Source organism: Notolabrus celidotus, chromosome 2 (genome assembly GCF_009762535.1).
Source record: "Notolabrus celidotus isolate fNotCel1 chromosome 2, fNotCel1.pri, whole genome shotgun sequence".
Taxonomy (NCBI): Eukaryota; Metazoa; Chordata; class Actinopteri; order Labriformes; family Labridae; genus Notolabrus; species Notolabrus celidotus.
Window position 1 is genome coordinate 36,116,102 of NC_048273.1, and position 23,652 is coordinate 36,139,753.

The 23,652-nt window shown below is 42.6% G+C and overlaps 2 protein-coding genes across 8 annotated transcripts in view; both read left to right on the top strand.

The window, feature by feature from the left end:
• The window catches only part of crocc2 (ciliary rootlet coiled-coil, rootletin family member 2), a 48,869-nt gene extending 29,519 nt beyond the window's left edge, over positions 1–19,350 (top strand). For 2 of the 3 annotated variants that reach the window (XM_034674121.1, XM_034674137.1), the window contains exons 19-36: positions 256–383; positions 703–872; positions 970–1,149; positions 1,416–1,550; positions 1,644–1,787; positions 7,660–7,898; positions 7,994–8,153; positions 8,246–8,413; positions 10,172–10,556; positions 10,637–10,767; positions 11,454–11,574; positions 11,663–11,826; positions 11,911–12,351; positions 12,993–13,142; positions 13,228–13,428; positions 14,428–14,559; positions 17,353–17,532; positions 17,651–17,916. In XM_034674121.1, coding sequence (XP_034530012.1) covers positions 256–383; positions 703–872; positions 970–1,149; positions 1,416–1,550; positions 1,644–1,787; positions 7,660–7,898; positions 7,994–8,153; positions 8,246–8,413; positions 10,172–10,556; positions 10,637–10,767; positions 11,454–11,574; positions 11,663–11,826; positions 11,911–12,351; positions 12,993–13,142; positions 13,228–13,428; positions 14,428–14,559; positions 17,353–17,532; positions 17,651–17,734 — 3,313 coding nt within the window. In that variant the 3' untranslated portion in view covers positions 17,735–17,916. Of the gene's footprint in view, positions 1–255; positions 384–702; positions 873–969; positions 1,150–1,415; positions 1,551–1,643; positions 1,788–7,659; positions 7,899–7,993; positions 8,154–8,245; positions 8,414–10,171; positions 10,557–10,636; positions 10,768–11,453; positions 11,575–11,662; positions 11,827–11,910; positions 12,352–12,992; positions 13,143–13,227; positions 13,429–14,427; positions 14,560–17,352; positions 17,533–17,650; positions 17,917–19,140 lie in introns of those variants that run through there. The other variant, XM_034674129.1, reaches the window with a different exon arrangement.
• Positions 19,351–19,370: 20 nt separating this feature from the next.
• The window catches only part of sned1 (sushi, nidogen and EGF-like domains 1), a 44,019-nt gene continuing 39,737 nt past the window's right edge, over positions 19,371–23,652 (top strand). For 4 of the 5 annotated variants that reach the window (XR_004629428.1, XR_004629426.1, XM_034674164.1 and 1 more), the window contains exon 1: positions 19,371–19,652. Coding sequence is in view for 3 of the 5 variants with exons in the window: in XM_034674164.1 (XP_034530055.1) it covers positions 19,434–19,652 (219 nt within the window). In the remaining 2 variants the exon portion in view is untranslated. The remainder of the gene's footprint in view (positions 19,653–23,652) is intronic. The other variant, XM_034674148.1, reaches the window with a different exon arrangement.

Sequence of the window (23,652 nt, forward strand, 5' to 3'; positions counted from 1 at the left end):
CCACTAACAACCCAGTGAGTGTGTCTGTGTTTTTTAGAGTCAGACCCTGTGCCAATGTGTATTTAAGGCCGTTTTTACTTTCTAAGCAAATTTTACTTTCTAAAGCGCAGCCAGTCACATGTAACAAGAGTCTTTTAGTAACATGGTTTTATTTGGAAAATACTCATGATGGATCATTGCATTTTATGATCTTGTACACCTAGCGGTTCAAAGGTCCTATTTTCAGAGCTAAAACCACTTACCACTGTGTTCCAGAGCAGGGAAGGAGTCCCTGGAGACAGCGCTGTTTGAGAGCCAGGAGCTGGCCTCGTCTCTGGAGGCTGAACACAGCAGGATGGAGGGGGAGAGGCGCAGCTTGCTCCTGGCTAACGAGGCCTTGACGCGTGAGTAGCCCCCTCCCTTAGAGACCCCACTGTCCTCCGTGCCAAGCCCCCTAACCATGAAGTCTTTCCAACAGCCCACTAGAGATCCATATTTCAGCTGTGAGCTCTGCAACAGCTGGGCTGCAGGATCACTGGAGCTGCTTTTTCAGCTGACCAGGGTCTCAACACTCTGCACAAACACACATGGATCGGATAAGTGGTGTTAAGCTAGCCTGTCCACATAAAAACATGGTTGAATATCCCCTGTAAATAAAACTCAAAATAGATCCCTGAGCATCTCCATCTAATAGTTGGGTGGGATTATGATCAATCTGTTTAGGTGAAGGTACTCGGGTGCATGCGGATGCTGAGCGTCAGGTGGCACAGGCAGCACAGGAGCGGAGTAGGTTGGAGGAGAAACTGGCCCAAGTGGAGAGGAATGCTCTGCTGACCCTAAACAACAAAGAGCAAATTCACAGAGAGCAGCTCGACACAGAACACAGAAAAATGGTAACTTTCATAAGAATGTTGGATTCACTAAACTTTAATCCGACTCTTTAAGTCTTTATGAAAAAAGGAAAGAAATTGTGGTTTCGATGATTAATAGGAACAGCAACGTGCAGAGCTTACCCTTCAGCGTGAGCAGGCTGAGAAGCAGCTGCGAAGACAGTGTGAGGAGCTGCGTGTTCGCTGCCAGAAGGAGCTGCAGCAGGTGCAGGAGGAGCAGGCCAGGCTGCAGCAGGACTTCAACCAAAGCCTCCTGCAGGCTGAGAGTGAAAAGCAGCAGGTGTGTAGGTTTTTCTCTTCATATATCATACATGTCTTTATGCATTTTTAGGAAATCAAAGGGTTTGGAAATTATTTCAAAGGAATAAGATTTAAGACCTGAATTTACAGTTTCCAGGGTGTGTCCTTTAAAACAGTCTGTATCCTCATGCAAAATGCTGGCCTTACTATTTGTACCTCAGTGGAAGTTTACCCTAGCACTTTAACTTCTTTGTGTCTAAAGTTCTTGTAAGCTCTGACCCTGACGTATCAGTCTGTTGTGACCAGGCTTTGTCCAAGAAAGAAGCAGAGAAGGCCATCCTCACAGAGAAGCTAGCAGCCCTGAAGCAGGACCTGGCGACTGCGAGCATGGAGTACGAGCGGATGCAGAGGGAGGCAGTTAGCAAACAGGAGCAGGATAAGGTAAAACATGACAAGGCCACGATTGGCTTTAGTTACTTTTCTTGATCTTTATATATCACTCAGGTCTTCTTTTTGTGCACCTCTGTATTCCAGGACACGATGGCAGCTCTTCAGTCCGAGCTGCAAGGCCTGCGGAATCAGTTTGAGGAGTCTTTGAACTCCCACGAGAGCACCAAAAAGAGTCTAAGTGAGCAGGTCAGAGAGTTAAACCAACAGAGAGAACATGCACAACAAGAGGTGAGAGAATTTTACACATTTTACCAGCTTTCTTCTAATATTTTCCATAAACATTGTGCTTATCCTAAAGGCTTTTTTTCTTCTGAAATAGATTTCAAACCTGAATTTGAGAAATGGCAAGTATCAATCTGACATCTGTAGTGTGGCCTGGTTTGTCAGTGTTATGAGCTACTAAATGGAGATGAAGTTGTTTATAGGCTGTGTCTGGTTAAACTGGCATAGAACCACTCAACCAGAGCAATGAGTAACCAGCTCTGGCATGAAGACGTTAACCTGCAGGGAGGACTGAAGGCTGACATCATGTACCTGGATTTAAACAGCTACAAAATGAGTGGCTTCGGGAAGTTATTAATGGCAATGAAGTGCATTTTAATGTGAAAGCTCTTTAGTTGGTGCAGAAAAAAAGAGTTTATTTTTTAGGCTCATATATGTATTATCAATCCATCCATCCATTTTTTACTGCTTATCCGGGGTCGGGTCGCTGGGGTAGCAGTCCAAGCAAATCGACCCAGACATCCCTCTCCCCAGCAACACTTTCAAGTTCCTCCTGGGGAATCCCGAGGCAATCCTAGACCAGGCGGGAGATACAGTACAATCCCTCCACCGAGGTCTGGGTCTTCCCCGTGGCCTTCTCCCAGTTGGACGTGCCCGGAACACCTCTAAAGGAAGGCGTCCAAGAGGCATCCTTATCAGATGCCCGGACCACCTCAGCTGACTCATTTCGACGTGGAGGAGCAGCGGCTCTACTCCGAGCTCCCTCCAGATGTCCGAGCTCCTGACCCTATCTCTAAGGCTGAGCCCAGACACCCTTCAGAGGAAACTCATTTCAGCCGTTTGTATCCGCGATCTTATCCTTCCTGGCACTACCCACAGCTCATGAGCATAGGTGAGGGTTGGAACGTAGACCGACTGGTTGGCTCAGCTCCCTCTTCACCACGGTCCACTCACTCGGTCGCACTCAGCTGCAAACCGCCCCAATGCCTACTGGAGGTCCCCATCAGAACCACATCGTCTGCAAAAAGCAGTGATGAAATTCTGAGCCCCCAGAACTGGAGACCCTCCTCCCCCTGGCTGCGCCTTGAGATCCTGTCCATTAAGATTACAAACAGGATCGGTGACAAGGGGCAACCCTGACGGAGGCCAACACGCACTGAGAATGCGTCCGACTTTGTGCCAAGTATGCGGACACAGCTCTCACTTTGGTCGTACAGGGATCGGATAGATAAATGTATTACATAAGGTGGAGGACTCACAGACACCAGATCCTGCTCTTTTGTGGCATTTTCAAAACTAATATTCATATCCTAATAATGATTTTATTGGAACATTGATAACTCATACAAGAAGACTAATATCAATCTTCAGTGCAGGTCGGATGTTGACTGGAAACTGCAAATAAAACATTAATTATGATACTGTACTTATGCTGCATGTCACCAGAGGTGGTTTGCACAGCAGGACCTCAGAAATGGATAGGAAATTACAGGCTTGTTTGGATTGGCATTGCATGGGAGAGCAGGGATATGACTCGAGAGTGAGGGGGAGTTTGCACTAATTAGTACCAGTGCGAGGGAGAGCCATTTACCACTGGCTGCTGTTGACATTGGCTGATGCCACAGAGCTTAACTAGCATCAGTGTGCCACCAGGTGTGCAGAGCCAAATCCTTCAAGGAGAGCTGGTATCCACTCTGAAGATTCGTGCTCAGCACTCTCTCTCTGCGTCTTTATCCTGTCAAGTACACCGGAGGAAAATTTAGTTCAACTGACCTTAATATAAACATAAAAGCGCAATTAGAGACTATAATTTCTGGCCAGTGACAAACCTCCCCGAGCCAAACGAGAGCCGTAAATCTCATCTCTTGGGGTTGCTTGAGGTCAGAATTCCAGGCACAGGGTCGCTGGGCGTTTTAGCGAAACAACAAGCTCACAGTCACCTCATTAAGATGTAACTGCAGAGTAGTAAGGGCCTCACCATGCCGTGATTTAAAAGCTTGGTTTCCCTGGAAAGGGGGATTGTTTATCTGTGCGGGACTTATTGGTTTCCATAAAAAAGTAAAAATGAGGATCATCCTGTCTCCCTGTGTCTCCTTAGTCTTGTCAGAGTATAGTGAATGAGGTTGTGTGGAGCCAGAGCAGAAGACTTTTGAGGTTTGGGGAGCCCTCCCTATCATATATCAAGTCAAGCTTCAACGACGCTGTCATATTTGGCCGCTACCCCTGCTCGTTTCCTTGTTTGATTATTTTTTTACTTATCCCATCCCAGGATTCTCATGTCAGCCTGTGACAAAGGAGGAGTGAGAGTGTGTGACAGAGAACTAGAGCACATTAAGAAGGAAGGAGGAGAAAAGGCAAGAAGGAGAGGGGGGGATACGGTCCCTGGTACCATAATATGAAATCAAAGTTTGAGTTAACCCCTTGTGTAAATAAGCCAGTGGGGGAGTGTTTATTTTCTCCCTTGCAGCAGTGAAAGGCTGGCTCCGCTGGGACTCCAGGTCCCCGTCTCTCATCCATATAATGCAACTCTGCTGCCCTCATATTCTCAGCCCTTCTCCTCCAACACCCCCCTGGAAAATCAGATAAAATAAAGTATAATTGGCCAGATCAGCACTGGCTTGTTTTTTCTCACATTAGAGTTTATGAGAAAGAACCATCTTGTGTGGCCTTTGAATATAACACTCCTCCTCATCCTGCTCCTCATCCTCCCCTCTCTCACCCTCCTTCCTTGATACCTCCTGGGGGGGCAGGAGCTGTTGTTTATCAAGTTGCTCTCTGTGGATTCTTTACACTTTTGAGCTGCAGTAAGGAGATGGGGAGAGACAGCACCTGGCGTTACGCCCAAATGGCTCTTATCCATGCCCAGATAAGCTCTGTCCTCCCTGCTTCTCCTGCTATACACAACACGTTACCATAAAACTGAATATAGGTCATACAGTATCTTAAGAATGTACATACAGCACTTACCACAGGAGAAGCTGAGGTTTAGCTTTCAAACAGGGATGCTAAAATGTGTTATCTGATCCAAAATCAGCTTTACTGTACGCTGAGGGATTTTCTAATTTGATCATTTTATACAAAACACGTGTTTTAGCTTTCTGTAGGTAACAGACAAACAGAGGTCTTAAAGAGAATGAAAGATTTTGATGTGTCAATTAACTTAATTTAAAAAAGGAGGGCAGCTGAAGTGGTTTTAATTTTTATACATTTCTATTGACGCTTCACCGAAAAAACCTGTTTATAGCTGTCACGGCAACCCAACCCTGGCACGAGCTCGGTCTAGGGCATCCAATCGTTGGCTGCCCGTGCCATACTAAAGGAAGGAATCAGGTGGCTGTCGAGCAAAAGGCAAGGGAAAAGGCAGACCTTACCTGTGGTGACTTTCTGTCCAGACACCATGCACGGCTCCGGGACCAGCTCACACTGCTTCCTTCTTGTTACCCCTCAGGGTTTCAGATGACAGTTCATTTTTAAGGTGACATATATAACACACGACAAAACTCAACGGGAAAAAGGGGAAAACTTTGCAAGAATGTCTTTCACGGCTTCCGACAACGGCGTCTCTTTTCTTCTTGTGGGGCGGCTGTGGCTCAGTGGGTAGAGTCAGTCATCTATCAATCAGAAGGTTGGCGGTTTGATCCCAGCTCCGGCAGTCACACGCCGAAGTGTCCTTGAGCAAGACATGAACCCCGAATTGCTCCCTCTGTTGATCAGAGGTGTGTGAATGTGTACGAATGAGATTAGCTAACACTGATGGTCCCTTACTATAGCAGCCTCTACCATCAGTGAGTGAATGGGTGTGAATGGGTGAATGTGACAAGTAGTGTAAAAGTGTCTTGAGTGGTCAGAAAGACTAGAAAAGCGCTATATAAGTACAAGTCCATTTACCATTTCTCGCCTCTTCAGCAGGTGTCTGCCTGAGCTAATCAAGACCACAGCGTAACCGTCTCATTGGTCAATTGGTCACATGACCAGGGAGGTCCGCCCACCTGTAGCTCGACAGCCATAACCCCCATACTCTGGACAGTGTTGCCGTAACATAGCCAATTGAAATATGTATATACGAATAAATATTATGTTGGGTTGACAACAAAAAGAAGCAGGAACAAGAAAATAATACGTTCTGATCATCCTAAACTCTCTCATGAATCATGATTATTTAATGCATGTATAAATGCTGAATGCATCATGAAAGCGCAGTTCCAGACTCCCAATATGAAAAGGTCTCGAGCTCCACCATCACTACACCTTTGCACTTGTACTTTAAACTCTGCCATGGCGTAGTATTGGTTTTCCCAGTGTGTGATATCCCAAATAAACTGCATTACTGTGTTGCAGAAGTGCAGTTTATTTGTGAAGTTACTTAAAAATAGAGCACATAAAGTGAGAATCTGCGAGGTGTGATGATAGCTTCATGTCATAGGATTCAATCATGGTACACTGGGAAAATGCCCCTCCAAAAACAAGAAAGAAAAACGTATTTTAAGGTACTTTTACTTTGAAATAAGCAAAAAAATGATCTTAAAATGAGCAGGGAAAACTTATTTTAAACAATATATGACCAGTATGTTAAAGCTTAGTGTCTCAGAATAAGACAGGAATGATAACAATTAGTATTTTTTTAACTCAAAAAAAGATTTCTGCACTAATACATTTCATGTCAACTTCTTCATTTGAGATATATTCACCTTAATTTGAGTTGTATTATAGTGGCACTTCTCTAGGTTTAAGACCATCTTGTACTTGAAATAAGATGACAAAGTTTAATTTTAACATTTTGAGATATAATGTCTTCTCATAGTGAGCTGGATCTACTAATATTCAGTCATGTTGTTTTTTAGGATAAACCAGCTATGCTCTAAAGTAGGTGTTTCATTGTGTGCATGTAGTTTGAGGATGTATATTTTTATCTGATTCAGAAGAACCAGTGCCTGAAAACTGTAACACACCCTTAAAAACAACAACTTTTCTTTCTTTCTTTTATCAATGGAGCTGTTTTCTGATAGATTCTCCAATAAAATACATTTATTTAAATCAAGGGTTTGTCTTAAATCAAGATTACATTATCCAATTACCCGTCTTCTACAAATAAGATCTCAGCTTGAAAAATGTGTGAAATGTTAAATAAACCTTGTTTCTTCTAAATTACAACTCAAAACAAGATCATTTCAAGATTGTTTGACTTAACAAGATATTTAAGATGTCTTAAAACAAGTCCCTCTATCTTGCTCAAATGTTACTTGTTAAGTAAATTTATCTTAAATCAAGTTGGAGAAGACATTTTGACTAAAAATGAGACAATTTCACTTGGTAAGATTTTGAGTTTTTGCAGTGTAAATGTTAAATGGACTTGTACTTACAGTATATAGTCCTTTTTCGTCTTTCTGACCACTCAAAACACTTTTACACTACTCGTCACATTCACCCATTCACACCCATTCACTCACTGATGGCAGAGGCTGCTGTAGGGACCATCAGTGTTAGCTAATCTCATTCATACACATTCACACATCACTGAACAACAGCAGGAGCAATTTGGGGTTCAGTGTCTTGCTCAAGGACACTTCGGCATGTGACTGCAGGAGCTGGGATCAAACCGACAACCTTCCGATTGCAAGATGACCGACTCTACCCACTGAGCCACAGCCGCCCATTTGTTGATACAGAATAACATACACCCATAATTCATGTATTCAATCATCACAAGTCAAACCCTGTTTTAGCAGTATTTTGGTACATTATTTTGACCCTTTGTGAAGCGTTAACTCTTATCTATTGAGCTTATGACAAATAGGTTTATTGCTAATCCATAAGTATCTTCTCTTTTTTGTCATCCTTTCTTTTTGTGCCTTTCACTCTCTACAATCTGGACATGAAGTTGGAGGGCCTTCGAAGGCAGCTGCAGGATGCAGAGGACGGACTCATTAAAGTGAAAGCTGAGCTGATTGAAGCTCACAGAGAGCTCCAGGAGTGTGCACAGCAGCGGGACAAGCAACGAAAAGAGGCCCTGGACCTGCGAAGGCTCTTAGGAGATGAGACCAGAGAGAAAGAAGCAATCCATGCCTCAAACCAGGAGCTGAGAGTCTTCATCAAAAGAGCGGAGAGTGACAACAGCAGGTACAGCTGGTGAAGTGATCTGCAGCTTCTTTGTTGTAATCATCAAAGGGTGGTGATATTTTTTGTTGTTTTAACTTTAAATATGTCTTTGCTAGCTTACGACGAGCTGGGGAGGAAAAGGAACAGAAAGTAGTTGTCTTAGAGGAATGCAAGACCTCAATGCAACAGGAAGCGACCACTCTACGTAGCAGCATGAGAGAGCTGGAGAAGTCCCGCCTGCAGGCCCGCAGAGAACTGCAGGAGCTGCGCAGACAGGTAAAGAGATCATTGAGTTTACTGCTTTCCAACTGATTGATTTTAAATAAAAGATCACCTTCAGGTAGTGCGCGCTGTGTTAAAACGAGCAGGTCAAAGTCCTGGAAGGAGAGAACAGTCGGCAGAAACAGGAGCTGCGAGAGCTGCAGGCCCGGGTGTGTCAGGAGGAGCAGAAGGAGGAGGAGGCACGGTGCGAGGCGTTCACGCTGAAGCAGAGAGTGCTGGAGTGTGAGGCTGGCAGAGACGCAGCACTGAATGAGGTAGGAGGTCTGCAGGAAGGAGTCTGTTAACAGCGTGCTAGAGCAAACATTCCACCTTTGTGTACATACTTGCAGAATACCTGTCATACCCATGCAGAGACTGAGAGGACAAACCATTACACATTGTTTATTCTACTGTGTCAGTGTTTTGTTATCCTGATTTTAAAAATATCATTGCACAAGGCTGTGTTTTTAAAGATGTACAGGATTTTAACCTCTTCTGTCCTTAAATCTAACCTTTTAAGACACAAAGGAATCCACTCAGTGTGACAGTGTTGAAGCCTGTCTGATGCATCTTTATTCAAACGAAATATAATAAATATCTATGGAAATGGAGTCTGACTGATGTGCTGATATATAGGCCGCTTTTATATACTACATGTTTCTGATGTTGTTAACTCATACAACCTTATTCTAAGATCATTTTATGCTAAAAATAATGTTCACAGGGATGCAGAACTGGTGTCATCATGCAGTTTGGCCGCTATAACAAACCCCTTTTCAATATTTGCAATCCTGTCAGCACTGTGTGCAGAACTTGTAACACAGGATCACAGCTGAGCAGATAATGATCTACTCTAGAACTAGTATACAGATGTTAACACAAATTCATTAGATCACATCTTCAAGAAAGAAGCCTCATCAGGGTCTTTATATCAGAGCACAATCCACATAGATTTGGTGTACTTTCTGTCAAGCTCCAAAATGTTCTATATCAGATGACTTTTTTTTAAACCAATCATTGTTTCCCCTTTACACCTTCTTTAGAGATCAGGTCTGCTGAGTCAGTCAGTGAGCTCTTTAAAATCTCTTCTGAAAACATCTTTTATCTTAGAGCCTGTCCTGATTTTATCTGAATTTTAATTTGATTTTGTTTAATTTAATTTAATTTAATTTAATTTAATTTAATTTAATTTAATTTAATTTAATTTAAATTAATTTAATTTAATTTAATTTAATTTAATTTAATTTAATTTATTATGCTGAGTCAGTCAGTGAGCTCTTTAAAATCTCTTCTGAAAACATCTTTTATCTTAGAGCCTGTCCTGATTTTATCTGAATTTTAATTTAATTTAATTTAATTTAATTTAATTTAATTGAGTTTATTTTAATTTAATTTAATTTTAATTTCATTATTATTATTATTAATATTATTATTATTATTATTATTATTATTATTATTATTATTATTTATTTATTTATTGAGAAATATATTTTAAAACAATTGTATTCCTTTAGAGAAAAAAAAAAGAGTTCTTTTAGGGGAGGTGGATGTCTTTTAAAATATGTGTGATTTCTTTATCTTGCCTTATGTGATTTTATGAACTCCCTGTTTTATTTTGCTGCCCATGTGACTTGGTTTTTGAAAAATTTAAATTATTATTATTACTATTCTTTAGGATATCTGATACTTATTTTTTCAAACATTTTTGTTTGGCTTTATGCTTCATCTGTGGTTCTTGTTTCTTCTAAGCTCCTGTGGTTCAGCTTAGAACATAATTTTTCACCCATATCAGAGAAGTTGACAAGCTTTTGTTCTCTAAGTAAATCAAAAGTTGAGGGAAATCTGTTATAATTTAGTTTTTTTTGTTGTTTTATTGCTCCTTACATTGTTCTTCATGACCATTACTGTATTTACTGCAGCAGCCACAACAGTGTTCAACCTGTGGACCATAACTTTGTCATCATTTAGTCTACACACAGGACTTGTACAAATTAAAGCTATGTCTTGTGACTCTGTTCTCTGTGTTTGCATAGGTTGCCGCTCTGCAGCGTCGTGTAGTGGAACTGGAGACACTGGAGCATCAGAACCGAGATCTGCTGCAGGAAAGAGAGGCTTATCAGCAGCAGGGCGAGCAGAGGCACAGAGAAACCACCGCCCTGCTGGAGGAAGCACTGGAAGACGCCCAGATCCAGGTGAAGGAACTCTCTGTTCAGGCTGGCCTTACTGAAAGGAAGATCCAGAGCCTGGAGGAGCAGCTGAGCCTGGGTGACGCCAATCGCAGGGAGCTCGAGCTGAAGTTGTCTGGGTTGTACTCAACCATGCGTCGCACAGTTTGCACCAGCCATACAAGGCTTTTAGGTTCACATGCTTCCCGTAAAAGGTCTCCCTCTCCATGGAGAAACCACCTGCAAGCAAAAGGTACGATCATGCATTCTTATAAGTATGTGTTTGGATGCCATTATTTGCTGTAAGCCATGCATAAACCTCTTTCTGGTTAGGGGGAGGTACTGCAGCAGATAGATCCATGGTGTCTTCACCAGGTGATGAAGATGAAGAGATGGACCTGGAGTCAGTACATACAGCTCTACGGGAATTTCAGCAGGAGCTCAGGGACACGCAGAGAGAAAGGGTTTGTTTGTTTCATTACAGAATAAAGGGTCAAAAAGACAAACTGTAAACTCTAAGTGAGTTAAAGTTTGTCTTACCCTTCAGATCATATTTTTTATCAGTCGTACAACAACAGAGAGTCTTCATAGGTTAGATGAAACACTTGACACCTTGAAGTTTGAACAAAAGGAGAGAAAAGGAGATGAAGTACATGGAAGTATTAATGTCTGTGGAGGTCTAGTATTTATGATTGTCTTATGAGACATTAGTCATCGTAATCATGCCAAGCAAAACTGTTTTATAGAGCCTTTAGGAAGGGAGGATTCCTCTTCTTTGTCAAAATCAAAATCCACTCTGTCATGCATTTGAAGCTGCAACAAAGTTCTCTTAAAATGGATTTATCATTAAGAAATAAATTCAGATTGAAATAAAATGCCTGGCTCTCTCTGTATTTTTTGGAAATCTAAGAGAACAAATATGTGGTCCAATTTAACATCCTGAATTGTTCCTATCAATTCCTGAGTAATTGGGGACTCTCTGCTCAGCCCTCTCAGGTTATTGCTTTTTTTATGGCCAGCTCATAAAATCAGCCTCAGAGCTAATTGTTGATTTGATCCAGTTAACAGTCTTAAATACTTCCTAGTGTTTATTTGTAAGCAGTATTTTTTTGGCACTAAGTAAACTCATAAACATGTCTTCCTTCTTCAGGATGAAGCCAAGGCTCAGATAGTTAGCCTGAGTCAGCAGGTGAGCGAGCTCCGAGCCAGCCAAGATCTATCCACCACCCAGCTGCTCCAACTACAGAAGTCTCTGAAGCAGTCAGAGCAGGGTAAGAAAACCAACTGACCCCTCAGACAAAGTGAATATTGATTATCAATACCGTTGTCATTTTAAGGACATAAACCATATTCTTCTAGGAAAAAGAGAGATGGCGCAGCTGCTGCATGAAGCACATGGATCCCAATCCATGCAGGAAGAAGCTGCATGTCGTACAAAGGAGGAAAAGAGGAAAGTTGAGGAGGAGGTAGCAAATTTGAGGATGAGTCTGCATGCTGCTCAGGCTGAGTCCAGAGCACTGCAGGTATGTTAAAGACAAAAAGCCTGATTGACACTTCAACATCAAGCTGCACCTTTTGTGATATCTCCTCTTCCAATTTCTCCACAGGACAAGTTGGAGCTCTTGCAGGCCTCAGAATCTCGTGCAAATGAAGATCGATCGAGGCTCAAGGAGTCTCTGGAAGCAGCAGAGAGCAGAGTGGGCAAGCTGGAGCTATCCAACCGAACCCTTGAGGGTGAGCTGCAGAGGGCCCAGCTTAGGGTGGCAGAGCTGGATGCAGAGGCAGGGGTGCTGCAGGATAGACTGGCAGAACTGAGGAGGAAGCTGGGTGAGAGCGAGGACCGGTGTGCATCACTGAGGATCAGCGAGGAGAGGTCGGCCACATCGCTGGCTCGAGCTGAGCAGCACGACAGTCAGCTGAGAGAACAGATCCAGAAGTTGTCGAACACCCTCAGTGACAGCAGGAGCAGCAGTGGGGCCCTACAGGAGCAGATCACACAGCTGCAGAGGGCTCTGACTGCCAGCGAGCATGACCGAAGGATGCTGCAGGTACAGAATATCATCTTATCAATTTTAATGAAAGATGAATGTGGTAAGTTGTAATTAAATGTAAAAGCGACGGGCACAAATGTATTCTAAAAAGAACATTATACCATCTTTAAAACAAATCTCATGCATGGTGTATTTTTCCTCTGTAAGCTTCCCCTCTTTAGTGTGATTGAAACTCATAACGAGATGAATAGCCACACTTTCAGAGCTTGTGCTTTGATTTAGCATGCAGCGAGTAACATTCACAGTCTGAGCATTTTCTATTTACATTTGCTGCTGCGGTTTTCCTGAAGGACCTCAAAGACTGAGCAATAAAATTCTCAGGCAAGCTCATTAATTCTCCAAGAGCTACTCTGGAGAGCTTTCCGGTCTTAGTTTGGGACTGCACTCAAAAGATACTGAGCAAACAAAAACACAATATGCTTGGTATAAATCTCTTGATTTTCTCAAAAGCTGCCGGGTCATTGCCGTAAAAAGTGAGAGAAAATTCCTAACTCTTGCCTGCACCTTTCAACAGTTTGTCAAGAAGTGTAAAAAAGACAGGATATGAAGGAAGGTGAGAGATGTAGGGTCAGCTGAAGTGACAGAGCTGACTTGTTCCCTGTCGAGTGTATATTAACATGTACAGTATGTGCCCATAGGAACGCCTGGATAAAACACGAGATGCTCTTTCTGAGAGTAAGAGGCTGAGCCACAAACTATCAGAGCAGAACCAGAACCTCCAAAGAGCCACAGAGGACTCCGAGCTTAAAAGCTGTGAGCTGGAGAAATATAACAGGACATTAAAGGAGGTGAGTCACACTGAGGTCAAAGTGCAAATCAAGGCAAAGGCTGAGGCTCCATTTTGATATACTGTACATATGTGATGTGACCTAGAGCCTGAAACAGCAGCAGGGGGCTGAAGTGCAGGCCCAGGTGAGCTCCCAGCAGCTGGAGCAAGAGAAGGAGGAACTCCAGGATAAAGTCACCAATCTCCAGAAGTCTCTGCAGACGCTTCAGAGTGAGAGAGCAGAGACGGAGAGGGTGCTGACACGACTCGGTAAAGACAAGTCAGCTCTAAGGAAGACCCTGGAGAAGGTGAGCTGACCCGTCTGCTCCAGCATGATTATTTCAGAGTTCAACATCTTAGAGAGCTTAGCTTTGTGATCTGTCACACATGCTGTAGAACTTGCTTGAAGTATAATAAACCATGGTGTTGGAGCATGCTCGGCTTGAGATGACACTGTGATGACACTGTTAATCAGTTCAAGCATTGTTTTCCGCGACATGACATCGTTTGATGCACTGGTCTGTCTCTAACAATCGTTCAAAGATTAAAAGACAATAAAGCATTATAAGAACATGCTGCAGGGGGTCTAATAATGTACTTTCAGAAAGTTACAATACATGTGTGATATTAAAACAATATAAGAACAAGTAAGAGATTATAAATATACAAAAAAGCCTTTAAAGAATGATGTATCACATAATAAGTGAAGCAGCCTCATTATTTTGCGTTATAAGTTCCAAAAAAATAACCCACCCCCCGCCTTTGTTGGACCCCAGAACATTAAAGCTCTTTTAGTCAGGAAACCTGAAAAGTCTTGGTGTTGAATATGAGGTAAAAGGTTCGAAATACATTACAGAGCCAAACCACAAATGGCTTTCAAATATGTAATTAAAATCATCTTAAAGTCAGTCCGAAAACTGCTGGAAGCCCACGTACATATGGAAGCCAGGGCTGAAGTAATATGTGTTTAGAGCTGGTCAGAAGCCTTACTGCCACATTCTGGACCAAGAGAAGACCATTAAAGCACATAAACAGGCAGTTACATGAATCACTGCGAGAGGAGTCAAAGTTTCATTTCATTCATTTTTGTGATGTTGTTTGTGTCATTGTCCAAGTGTTTGTCGTTGTAATGTTTGCTACACATTCATGTACCTTGTCCCAAAGCAGTACTGAAGAGATGGAAACATGTAGGTGGACTGTGAGAACTACGAGGCTCTGTGCTCTGCTTCTGCTACACGCATTACGGGGAGGCACAGAACAATCATGGTAAAGTCGTTCACATTATGTCACCCTCGTGTTGTTGTCAGGTGGAGATGGAGAGGCTGAGGACGGAGGAGGAGGTGGCGGCGGTGGCCAGAGAGAAGGAGCAGTTGGGACAGAGGGTCAGAAGTCTGGAGCAGCAGCTGGCTGTGAAACAGGAGGAGGTGCAGACTGTGCAGGTGAGAGGCTGCTGGTTTCAGAGAGGGAGGGGGGCATGGACACATGGTGGGGACGGGCAGCGATTTGGACCGGACCCTTTCAAATAAAACATGTTGTGTTAACTGTCACTGTTAAAACACTCACTAATACAGAGCAATCAAGTGCTGTTTTCCAAACCATGCAATATAAGGGCCATGAAGGATGAGAGAACCCACTGTTATGTGTGCCAACTGTTGCAGATTTGAGCATAAAAATCACAGGCAGCTCCTGCAAAAAGCTTCACATCACTATTACAACTCTCTTCTGTTTGGCCTCCCACACAAAACCCTCAATAAACTACAACTGGTTCAAAATTCAGCCGCTCGTATCATCACACGCACCGCCTCCATCCACCACATCACACCCATCCTGCAACAGCTCCACTGGCTCCCCATCACAGACCGGATCAACTTTAAAATACTTCTCCTCACCTTTAAAACCATACACAACCTCTCCCCTCCACATCTCCTCCTCCATCCACCTCACTGTCCCCCCTGCTCGCCTTGTTACCATGTGGAGCAGAGCCTTCAGCCGCTCTGCTCCCCAGCTCTGGAACTCTCTCCCACCTGACCTCCGTAATACTGACTCACTCCAACATTTTAAATCAAAACTCAAAACTCATCTGTTTAGACTGACTTACTCCATCTGACCACAACTCCACTGTCCATTCTTTTAAAACTTTCTAAATTGTATTTTATTAGGGCCCGAGTACCAACAAGGTCGGCAAAGGCCCTGCTGTATTGTATCGGGCCTGGCGAAAATTTCAATATTCTTTTGGTCCCGTGCAAAAAGTCCCCAAAAATGACTCAATAGTGCCCTCTTCTTGCCAACTGGGAACCCCCTCAACATGGTTCAACTAACATGCATGAAATATTTTTCCCATATCTATCAGGCCAAGACCTACAAAAAAGGTTTCTAATGTCATGGTGAAATCCTAACAGGAAGTCGGCCATCTTTTTTTTCCCCAGTTTTTCACCTGATTCACAAGGGTACGTATTTAAGAGATCTTGCCCAATGCCTTTTCTCCGATCAAGTCCAAACCACACACATTTTGTAGTAAACACATTGACGATTCAAAATTATAAGAAAAAAATCACGAAATCTAAAAATTGTGGGCGTGGCAGACATTCAGGCGGTGCATCAAACACACTTGTCTCACCATAAACAGGAAATTGATTTATGGGGGCTTTAAAATGCACGAAATCTCACTAAATCAGCCACACACATCGGGCACGCATCCCATTTATATATTTTTGGGCTCTCGTCCAAAAAAAAATCAAAAATCTGCTCCTTAGCGCCCCCTAAAGGGTTAAAAAAAAAGGGTAAAATAACCCTCCCGATAGAGTTTTTTTTTAGCTATGTGCACGATTTCATACATGCATATTCAGGGCATCAGGATGCACAAATACGCCTCTTGCACCCATATCCTAAAACCAACAGGAAGAGTGCTACCTAGCTTTGAATGTGAAAAATGGCCCCCTAGTAAGGGTGCATACTTTTATGGTACACAGCAACACCTGCTGCAGGTGTGTGAGGGCCTGTTCGTCGACGCTTGCGGCTTTAATTATTGTTTGATACTTAAACTGTGTTTGTTTTAATGATGTAAGGTGACCTTGAGTGTCAAGAAAGGCGGCTATAAATAAAATGCATTATTATTATTATTATTAATAGTAGTAGTAGTAGTAGTAGTAGTAGTAGTAGTAGTAGTAGTTTACCTAAGTCAAATTCCTTATGTGTTCAAGCATACCTGGCCAATAAAGCTGATTCTGATTCTGATAGTAGTAGTAGTTTTATTATTATTATTATTATTATTATTATTATTATTATTATTATTATTATTATTATTATTATTGTTATTATTATTATTATTATTATTATTATTATTATTATTATTATTATTATTATTGTGATACCAAACCCTAGTTGTTTAGCAGATTCAGGTAGATCTTAGAGGTATTAACTCTTTCTTGTATTCTATAATCATGTAAATTAAAACATAAAGCAGATCCAGTATATGGGCGGTAGTGTTGAACTAGCTAATAAACTGGAATGTAAATTTTATAAATGTGAACAGATGATGTTGAAACAGAGGGCTTTAGAGCGTTTCTTAGTTAAATAAGAGATTAGTTTCATGTGTTTCTAAAACTTCAACAAAACAATAATCACATGATGAATGATCTGCAGAATTTGTGCATGAACTTGATGTGAAACGCTGTGCAAAAATAGGTGTAGGACTGTTTCAAAGTGGCACGCATCAGACAGCCAGTATCGACAAATAACAACAGAAGCCAAATCCCCATTTTTTACAGATGTATATTTATTTACCATGGCTTCACATATAAGAACATGCTTTAAATACATTGTCAACTTTTCAAGTGGATAAGGCAGAAAGAGTGACTGTAACTGATGATATGTTTGAGGATGTTTCTGTGTTTTTTGTATGTATCAGAACCCTCTCTCACTTCACTGACTCAGCTGTTGACCTCAGTGATTACAGGAGGTACATTCAAATGCTTCTTTAAAAACCCAGATTTGATCAGCAGGATCATGTTAGTCATGATTCTGAAAGAGAAACTGCTTCAATATATTTCTGTTTTGGAGAGCACGTACAGAAATGTGTTTTTAAGTTTGAAACTGACTCGTGTAGGCGGACCACAGGTCATGACCTCAGTATCCCCCCAGGTCAGAGAGCCTCAGAGTCCCACTACTGTTTTAAAAGTGACAGTGCAGTTCACAGTCTTGAACTCTTTTAAACTCACATGAACTGTCCTCAGGTCCAAATCTCTCAGTTGGAGCACTCTCATGCACAGCGCCTCCTTGAGGTGACAGCCCGCCATCACCAGGAGCTGGATTTGGAGACAGAGCGTCTGAGAGACAGTCAGCTCCAAGCAGAGCAGGCTTTAGAGACCAGAGAGAAGGCTCATCGTCAGAGGGTCAAATGCCTGGAGGAACAGGTATGTTACTTTAAATCTGAGGGATGTTTGTGAAGATTCTGCTCTATACTATCAGTGTAAATCTGTTTTATTCATCTTCTCCTGAACAACTCTCTGTTTGGTTCTTTGTTTCTTGAAGCTGCTGACACTTAAAGAGCAGCTAGACCAGGAGACGAGCAGACGACGGGCCTATTTCAATCAGATGCTCCAGCCTGGTGTTTAGAGGCGGAGACCCTGCAGTGAAGTATGTAGCACCTCTAGCTGCCTCATTCACTGAACGTCTGGCAGCTTCCCAACAACATTAAGTTTGAAGCTACGTCCACACAAACACACTCCTGAGGCGTCTGCTCCCACCCATGCACATGTGCACACCGGATTAAATTAATCTGCAGGCAAACTCAACAACAACAACAAACAATGAGTGTTTTGTGTATAAGTAGACTGGATGTGCCAAATTGTTTTAAGGATTTCCTCTGGCTGTCTAAGTCTGTTTATGCTGCGTCATTTTTGTAGGAAACAGTGTGATGAAATGTTTGCCAGGTTGCTGCTTTATTCTAATCTTATGATTCTCGTTTGTCACACTGATCATTTACCAGTTTTTGGTCCTATTATTGTTTGTTTCTCCTAATGAGAGTACAGTATGTATCCAAGTATTTATGATAATTGTTTGCAGATTGTCTTTGTGATGTGATTTATTAGCTTTTTTAGGCTGTCATAGAAAAAGATTTATAATGTAGTTAATTAATCATATCATCTGTTGTTTTTGATTTGTCAAGAGCTGTGATTGTTTTTAATAAAGGGGGTGTATCCGAGCGTAATTATACAAGTTTGTTTGACAAATTTGATCTTTGATGGTGTTTCTTCTGGTAAGACAACTTTGATCTTGATGGGAAATGTCTTCTGTGATCTTTGCTGAGGACAGCACAGCCCTTTCATGGCATGCAAGTTCTGGCGTTTGGTTTGCACCATTAAAAGCCTTTGTGGATTTAGTGTTGTGGGTGAGAGAATGACCTTCGCTCTCTCTTCAGTGTTTTCTTTCAGAGATGGTTGCAGACTCCACGAGGTCTGTGGGGACCATGGATCACCAACTCAGAAATCTAGAGTTTACCCATGGTCTTCTTTTTGCTTTGTGGCTTATAAAAACCACTAATATGTTGTTTCCTCCATGTGTTTGTGTGTAGCTCTAAAGCCGGTCACTCCCTACATCTGAGCTCAATACTTACTGTAAATGGTGTCATGCTGACAACAGTGCACATGCATGTCTTCTCACTGTGTAACCTTGCATGCTTTGGTAACTGTACATAGCAGGAGTTCCACTGAAAGGGAAAATCTTGTCAGAGTTTCTTTAAAGCAGCCCTTTGATTATCATAGATCCGCCCAGTGGTTATCCAGTTACCGGCCTCTTTACAGCTATTGGCTGGAAGCAGCTAATTATGCAAGGTAGTGAATCCCTGTGGGGGAGGTGGGGCCAAAACTGAAAGAACTCCTTTGGCAGGCAGAATAGAGCTTTTATTGAGGATATTTCTAAGCTGACCATCAGGGACCAAGTCGCTGGATTGTTAAAAAAAAAAAATCTCAGCTGAATCACGCTGCTCCCTCTCTTTCATTCCTTCCCTCGTTTCATTGCAGTGAGACAGAGTGTAGCTCTCATGCAGTACCCAGCAGCAAGCAGAATGCAAGGAATCTACAGTATTCCCCTGTCTCACACAAGAAGCCCAGTTCACTCCTGAAGGACAAGAGAGTGAGGAGAGAAAGAGGCAGAGCCAGAGAGCAGTCAGGGGAGGATTCACACTGCTGTGGTTGAGAGGAGGAACGTACGGTCTTGTCCTGTTCTGCTCTGCTCTTGTTGCCTCAGGTGTGTGTGCTCCTCCCTCCCCATCCGCGGTGCCTGCTGTCAGCTCCATCCCTGGCTGGCTGAGGCCATGGTGTTGGTGCTGCGAGCCCTGCTGCCCTGCTTCTGCACCCTGCTCTCCCTGGACCTGCTGCCTGGGGTGGAACCTGCTGTGCCCCTGGAGGACTTCTACCCTTTCGGTCAGGACGAGGGGGACTCCCAGACCATCGCTCAGGACGACGGAGGCTCCAGGCTGGTGGAGATCTCTGTTGCTTTCCCCTTCTTTGGTGACAGGCACATAGGACTCTATGTGAGTACAGAGCAGTGATTTTTTTCACTGATGTGTGTGAGTGTGTGTGTGTGTTTATATGTCCATATGTCAGCGTGTATGTGTGTGCATGCACTTGGCAGTTGGCAATTGAAGCTGACATGGTGTGGATTGTATAAGAGCCTAAGGGAGATGAAATTTGGCACTCCTCCAGAAACTACATTGAAGTGCCCTGTGAGAGTTTGTATATGTTTATGTGCACTCACAGGCTCTGGTGTGTAGCCTCATTTGTAGAATATCGTGTTTTCCCCTACGGGTGGAATTATAATCCTGTATGACATTTTCTTCACTTTACATCTGCCCTCCTTGCACTCTGTGGGGCTCTCAAGTGCAGGAGAGAAACTATTAGCAGCACAGTGAAAAGCCTTGTTCTAATAAGTCTACAATAAGCTGTTAAAGGAAATGACAGTTTGTGTTCTTACTGTTGCCGCAGAGCATCTGTGAGCGGGTCTTTCTTAGAGCGTGTGAGAGGAAATAGAAAGAGAGAGAGAGAAAAAGCGCTCATGGGAGGAAGCAGAGAGGTTTGACGAGGGTTTTCGCACAGCGCAGTGAAACACACTTTGATCTGCCTTTGTCATGTATTGGGTTCCGTTCCAGCGCATGGAAAGGCAGAACTCCCTTAAATCAACACCACCTGTTGTGGTTATGCATCCGCATTCGCTCTCCCCGAATCACCCCCTCCCGCTCCTCCTCCCCCTCGCCCCAAGCCTCGCCTTCCTCCTCCCTGTTCAAACCACGGGGCAGGGCAGGGGAGGTTGAAGAACCATGGCAACAATGGGCAAGGTCAAAGGTCGTCTTTCTAATATAAGCATCTGCACCGTGCAGATGAGGTCAGTCAGACATTTTAAAACTCTTTTGCATGCATGCACAGTGCATACTCTCACTGACACAGTGCAGTGTGGCAGTGTTGTGTCTTAATGAAGATCTCAAAGCCATCTGTCTCTTAAACTTTACAAATATGGTTGTTGTGTGATGTTTCTAGTAATAAAATGTGCTTTATGCACAGCGCCTTCTAAGTTATATTGCTTTAAATATAACAAGGACTACACAGAAGGAATAAAACTAAATAAAAGCTGAAAACATGCTCACTATGAGAGACAAATAGAGCAAAAGACCCAGACAGAACATAAAACACAAATATAATAGCCTTAGATAGGTGGGTTAAAGTCATTACAAAGAAAAATAGTGTTTGAAGCCCTGAACTCCTCAAAGAGTCCACTTTAAAGGCTGGGAGCCATCATTTTTTTCATCATTTTGGACTTTTAAACAGCAAAGAGCAATGCATTTGAGGAACTTGAGGTGGGTTAAGTGCATCTGATAAACAATTTGTCAGGTAGAGCTTAATAACCATCAGTAATATCTCAAAATCAGTTCTTAAAGCCACAGGGAGCCAGTGTGAAGAGGACAGGCTCTTCACAGGTTTCTAATGAATTCCAGTGCATTACTTCTGCTGTCATACTACTGAAACACAATAGTCAAATTAGACAAGATAAGACAAGTTACAGGTTGCTTGACGTGTTGATCTGAGGCTTAATTATCATCTGATAGAGATAAAAATCTGAGTACTCCACCTTCTGCTGTGCTCAGTTGTGATGTGATATCTTGTTGCTCTCTCTGTATCACACTGGACTGCTACCCTGTACTCACGCAAGCAGAGCATAACACATTATGACAGACACTTTATATTACAGTCACGCTCGTTTTAAATGCCTCACCTGAATCCATTGCACATGTGCTGTAAAGCGTGTGGGCCACATGGTGAGCTTTGCCACCAGAGAGCAGCTATGAACCGGTAATATTTAAGTGAGGACAAAGAGAATTCATTTTATGAATACTTTCTCTGATTCCTCAGAGCTGTTTCATGGAAGCTGGATAAATAATATTATCATCATAACTGATAACTGATTCACATTAGAGCCATGTGTCAGCAAGAGTCTGGTGAGCGGTGATCTGTATCGCAGATTCTGAATAAAAATGTGGACTTTGGTTTTTTCTGTTTACAATATGTTTGTAGAACAAGTAGCATTGACCAACAATGTATCTGCAGGCTTTGAAGTATGTAGAAAAATAGCCTGTATGGAGAGCAAAAGCAGGTGTAACTCAATCCACTGTAAGGACAGGCCCCAGTGTAACTTACTATTAACCGTGAAACTGGGACTCATTAGAAACAGATGAATGGGCTCTTCTCCAGTGGATGCAATGTACCAAGAATTATTGGTGTTTATTTTTCAGACATATCAGGAGGTTAATTTCGCCTCGCTTTTTGACGCTTCTTAAGTTGTTACCTTGATCGTAAACAATGGAGCACACAGAAGAACACTGGAAGTCTTTTAGCTGTAACTGCTTGCTAAATGCAATGCCGGAAAGTTCACCATCACTCCCAGAGGCATATAACTTTAACAGATTACAGCTGATGGCGTACAAAGAAGAAGGAGATCAGAGGACCTTGCCTTTTCCTTTGGTAAAACCATTTTTTTTTTTTGTATTTATTGCTTTTATAAACATAAAAAATACAGACTTAACAAAAAAACAGCAAAACATAGCATTTCCTCAGGACTCCGTCTATCCCCTACTACATGACCAGACTGAGTGCGTTAAATTACCTATTGAGAGAGTCTATTACATTATTATTGCATTGTTTACATTATATATGATGCATTTGTGAGGTAACTTGCAAAAGTTGATTTGCCAGCACACATCGTAGCGCATATTTAAATAAAGACCAATGGTCTAGTTTTGGTGCATGGGCTGTACCAAATACTTTGGATGCACACTGGGACTTTTTCAATGTAACTCATGTTAACAAGTGTGGATTATCCGAAAGTCATCAAATTTGAGCTGCAAAGCCCTGCACACACCTAAATCACCAACTCTACAAAACATGGACTTAGTCTTTGTGCCGTCACCCATTGGTTTCTGGAGAGATGTTTTTAAGCTGTGCAATAGTCGGAGCCATGCTAGTAATGAAAACTCAACCTAACTTTTAATCAACATAGCTGAGACAGGCTCTTAGCTTTCTGGCAAACAGCTACACCACCCCTTTTATTTTATCTTAGCTGATGCATTATAATAAGTATCACCCCATGTGTGGATTGTACGATAAATTAATAAGCTACATATCCCAAACTTTTGCTGCAAAAGGGACAGTTTAACATGGGACCTGGACTTTCAGAGCCAGCCTCAAGTGGACACTCTAGGAATTGCAGTTTTTGCAATTCATTGGCTTCATTTTTTCCGGAAATGGCTAAAACTGACTTTAGAGTGCTTTCTCGATCATCACACATTGCAGCCGAGGACGACAGACAGTGCTGCTGTACTTGATAAGACTGAAGTGAGAATGTGTTGCTGGTTTACATACTCTGAAACCCCTTTACAGCAGACCCCTTGACACGATTAACTATTAACCTGTGTCCCTTCATGAAGCAAAACATCTTATTTATAGCTGTTGTTATCAACAAACACATCAGTGGATTTAAAGAAAGCCACAGTTATGTGACACTTGGCTGCAGAGGTCCCTCGTGTCCCATCAACATTAACTCAAGAATCCCCGCACAAACATGTCCCCATGACGGGGTCCTACGCTTGTCCCACTTCTGCCTCCTGGTAACTAAGCCGTCCCTCTGTTATGGTTTGTGTCTGGGAGTTCTCACACGTTGCTGGGATCTCTCTTCCTTCCCCCTCCTCCCCTCCTCTCCTCCCACGCCTCAGATAACATGGCAGGGGTCTTCCCCCTGGAACTGTCCAGCTGCTTTATCTGAGAAATGACCAATCACTTTAACAGAACACAGATGTATCTGCAAAGCGTCTTAGGGGCTTCCAAACAATGCAGTTCACGGATTAAGTACTCTTACGGACGGCCAGTGTTAAAGGAACTACAAGGAGGATTTCCAAGGTCAGAGAGGAAAGAAAACAAGTTCAGAGCAGATGTGAGAATAGACGGTCATGATCAAAGGAAGGCATTGAAGATACATAAACTCACGGA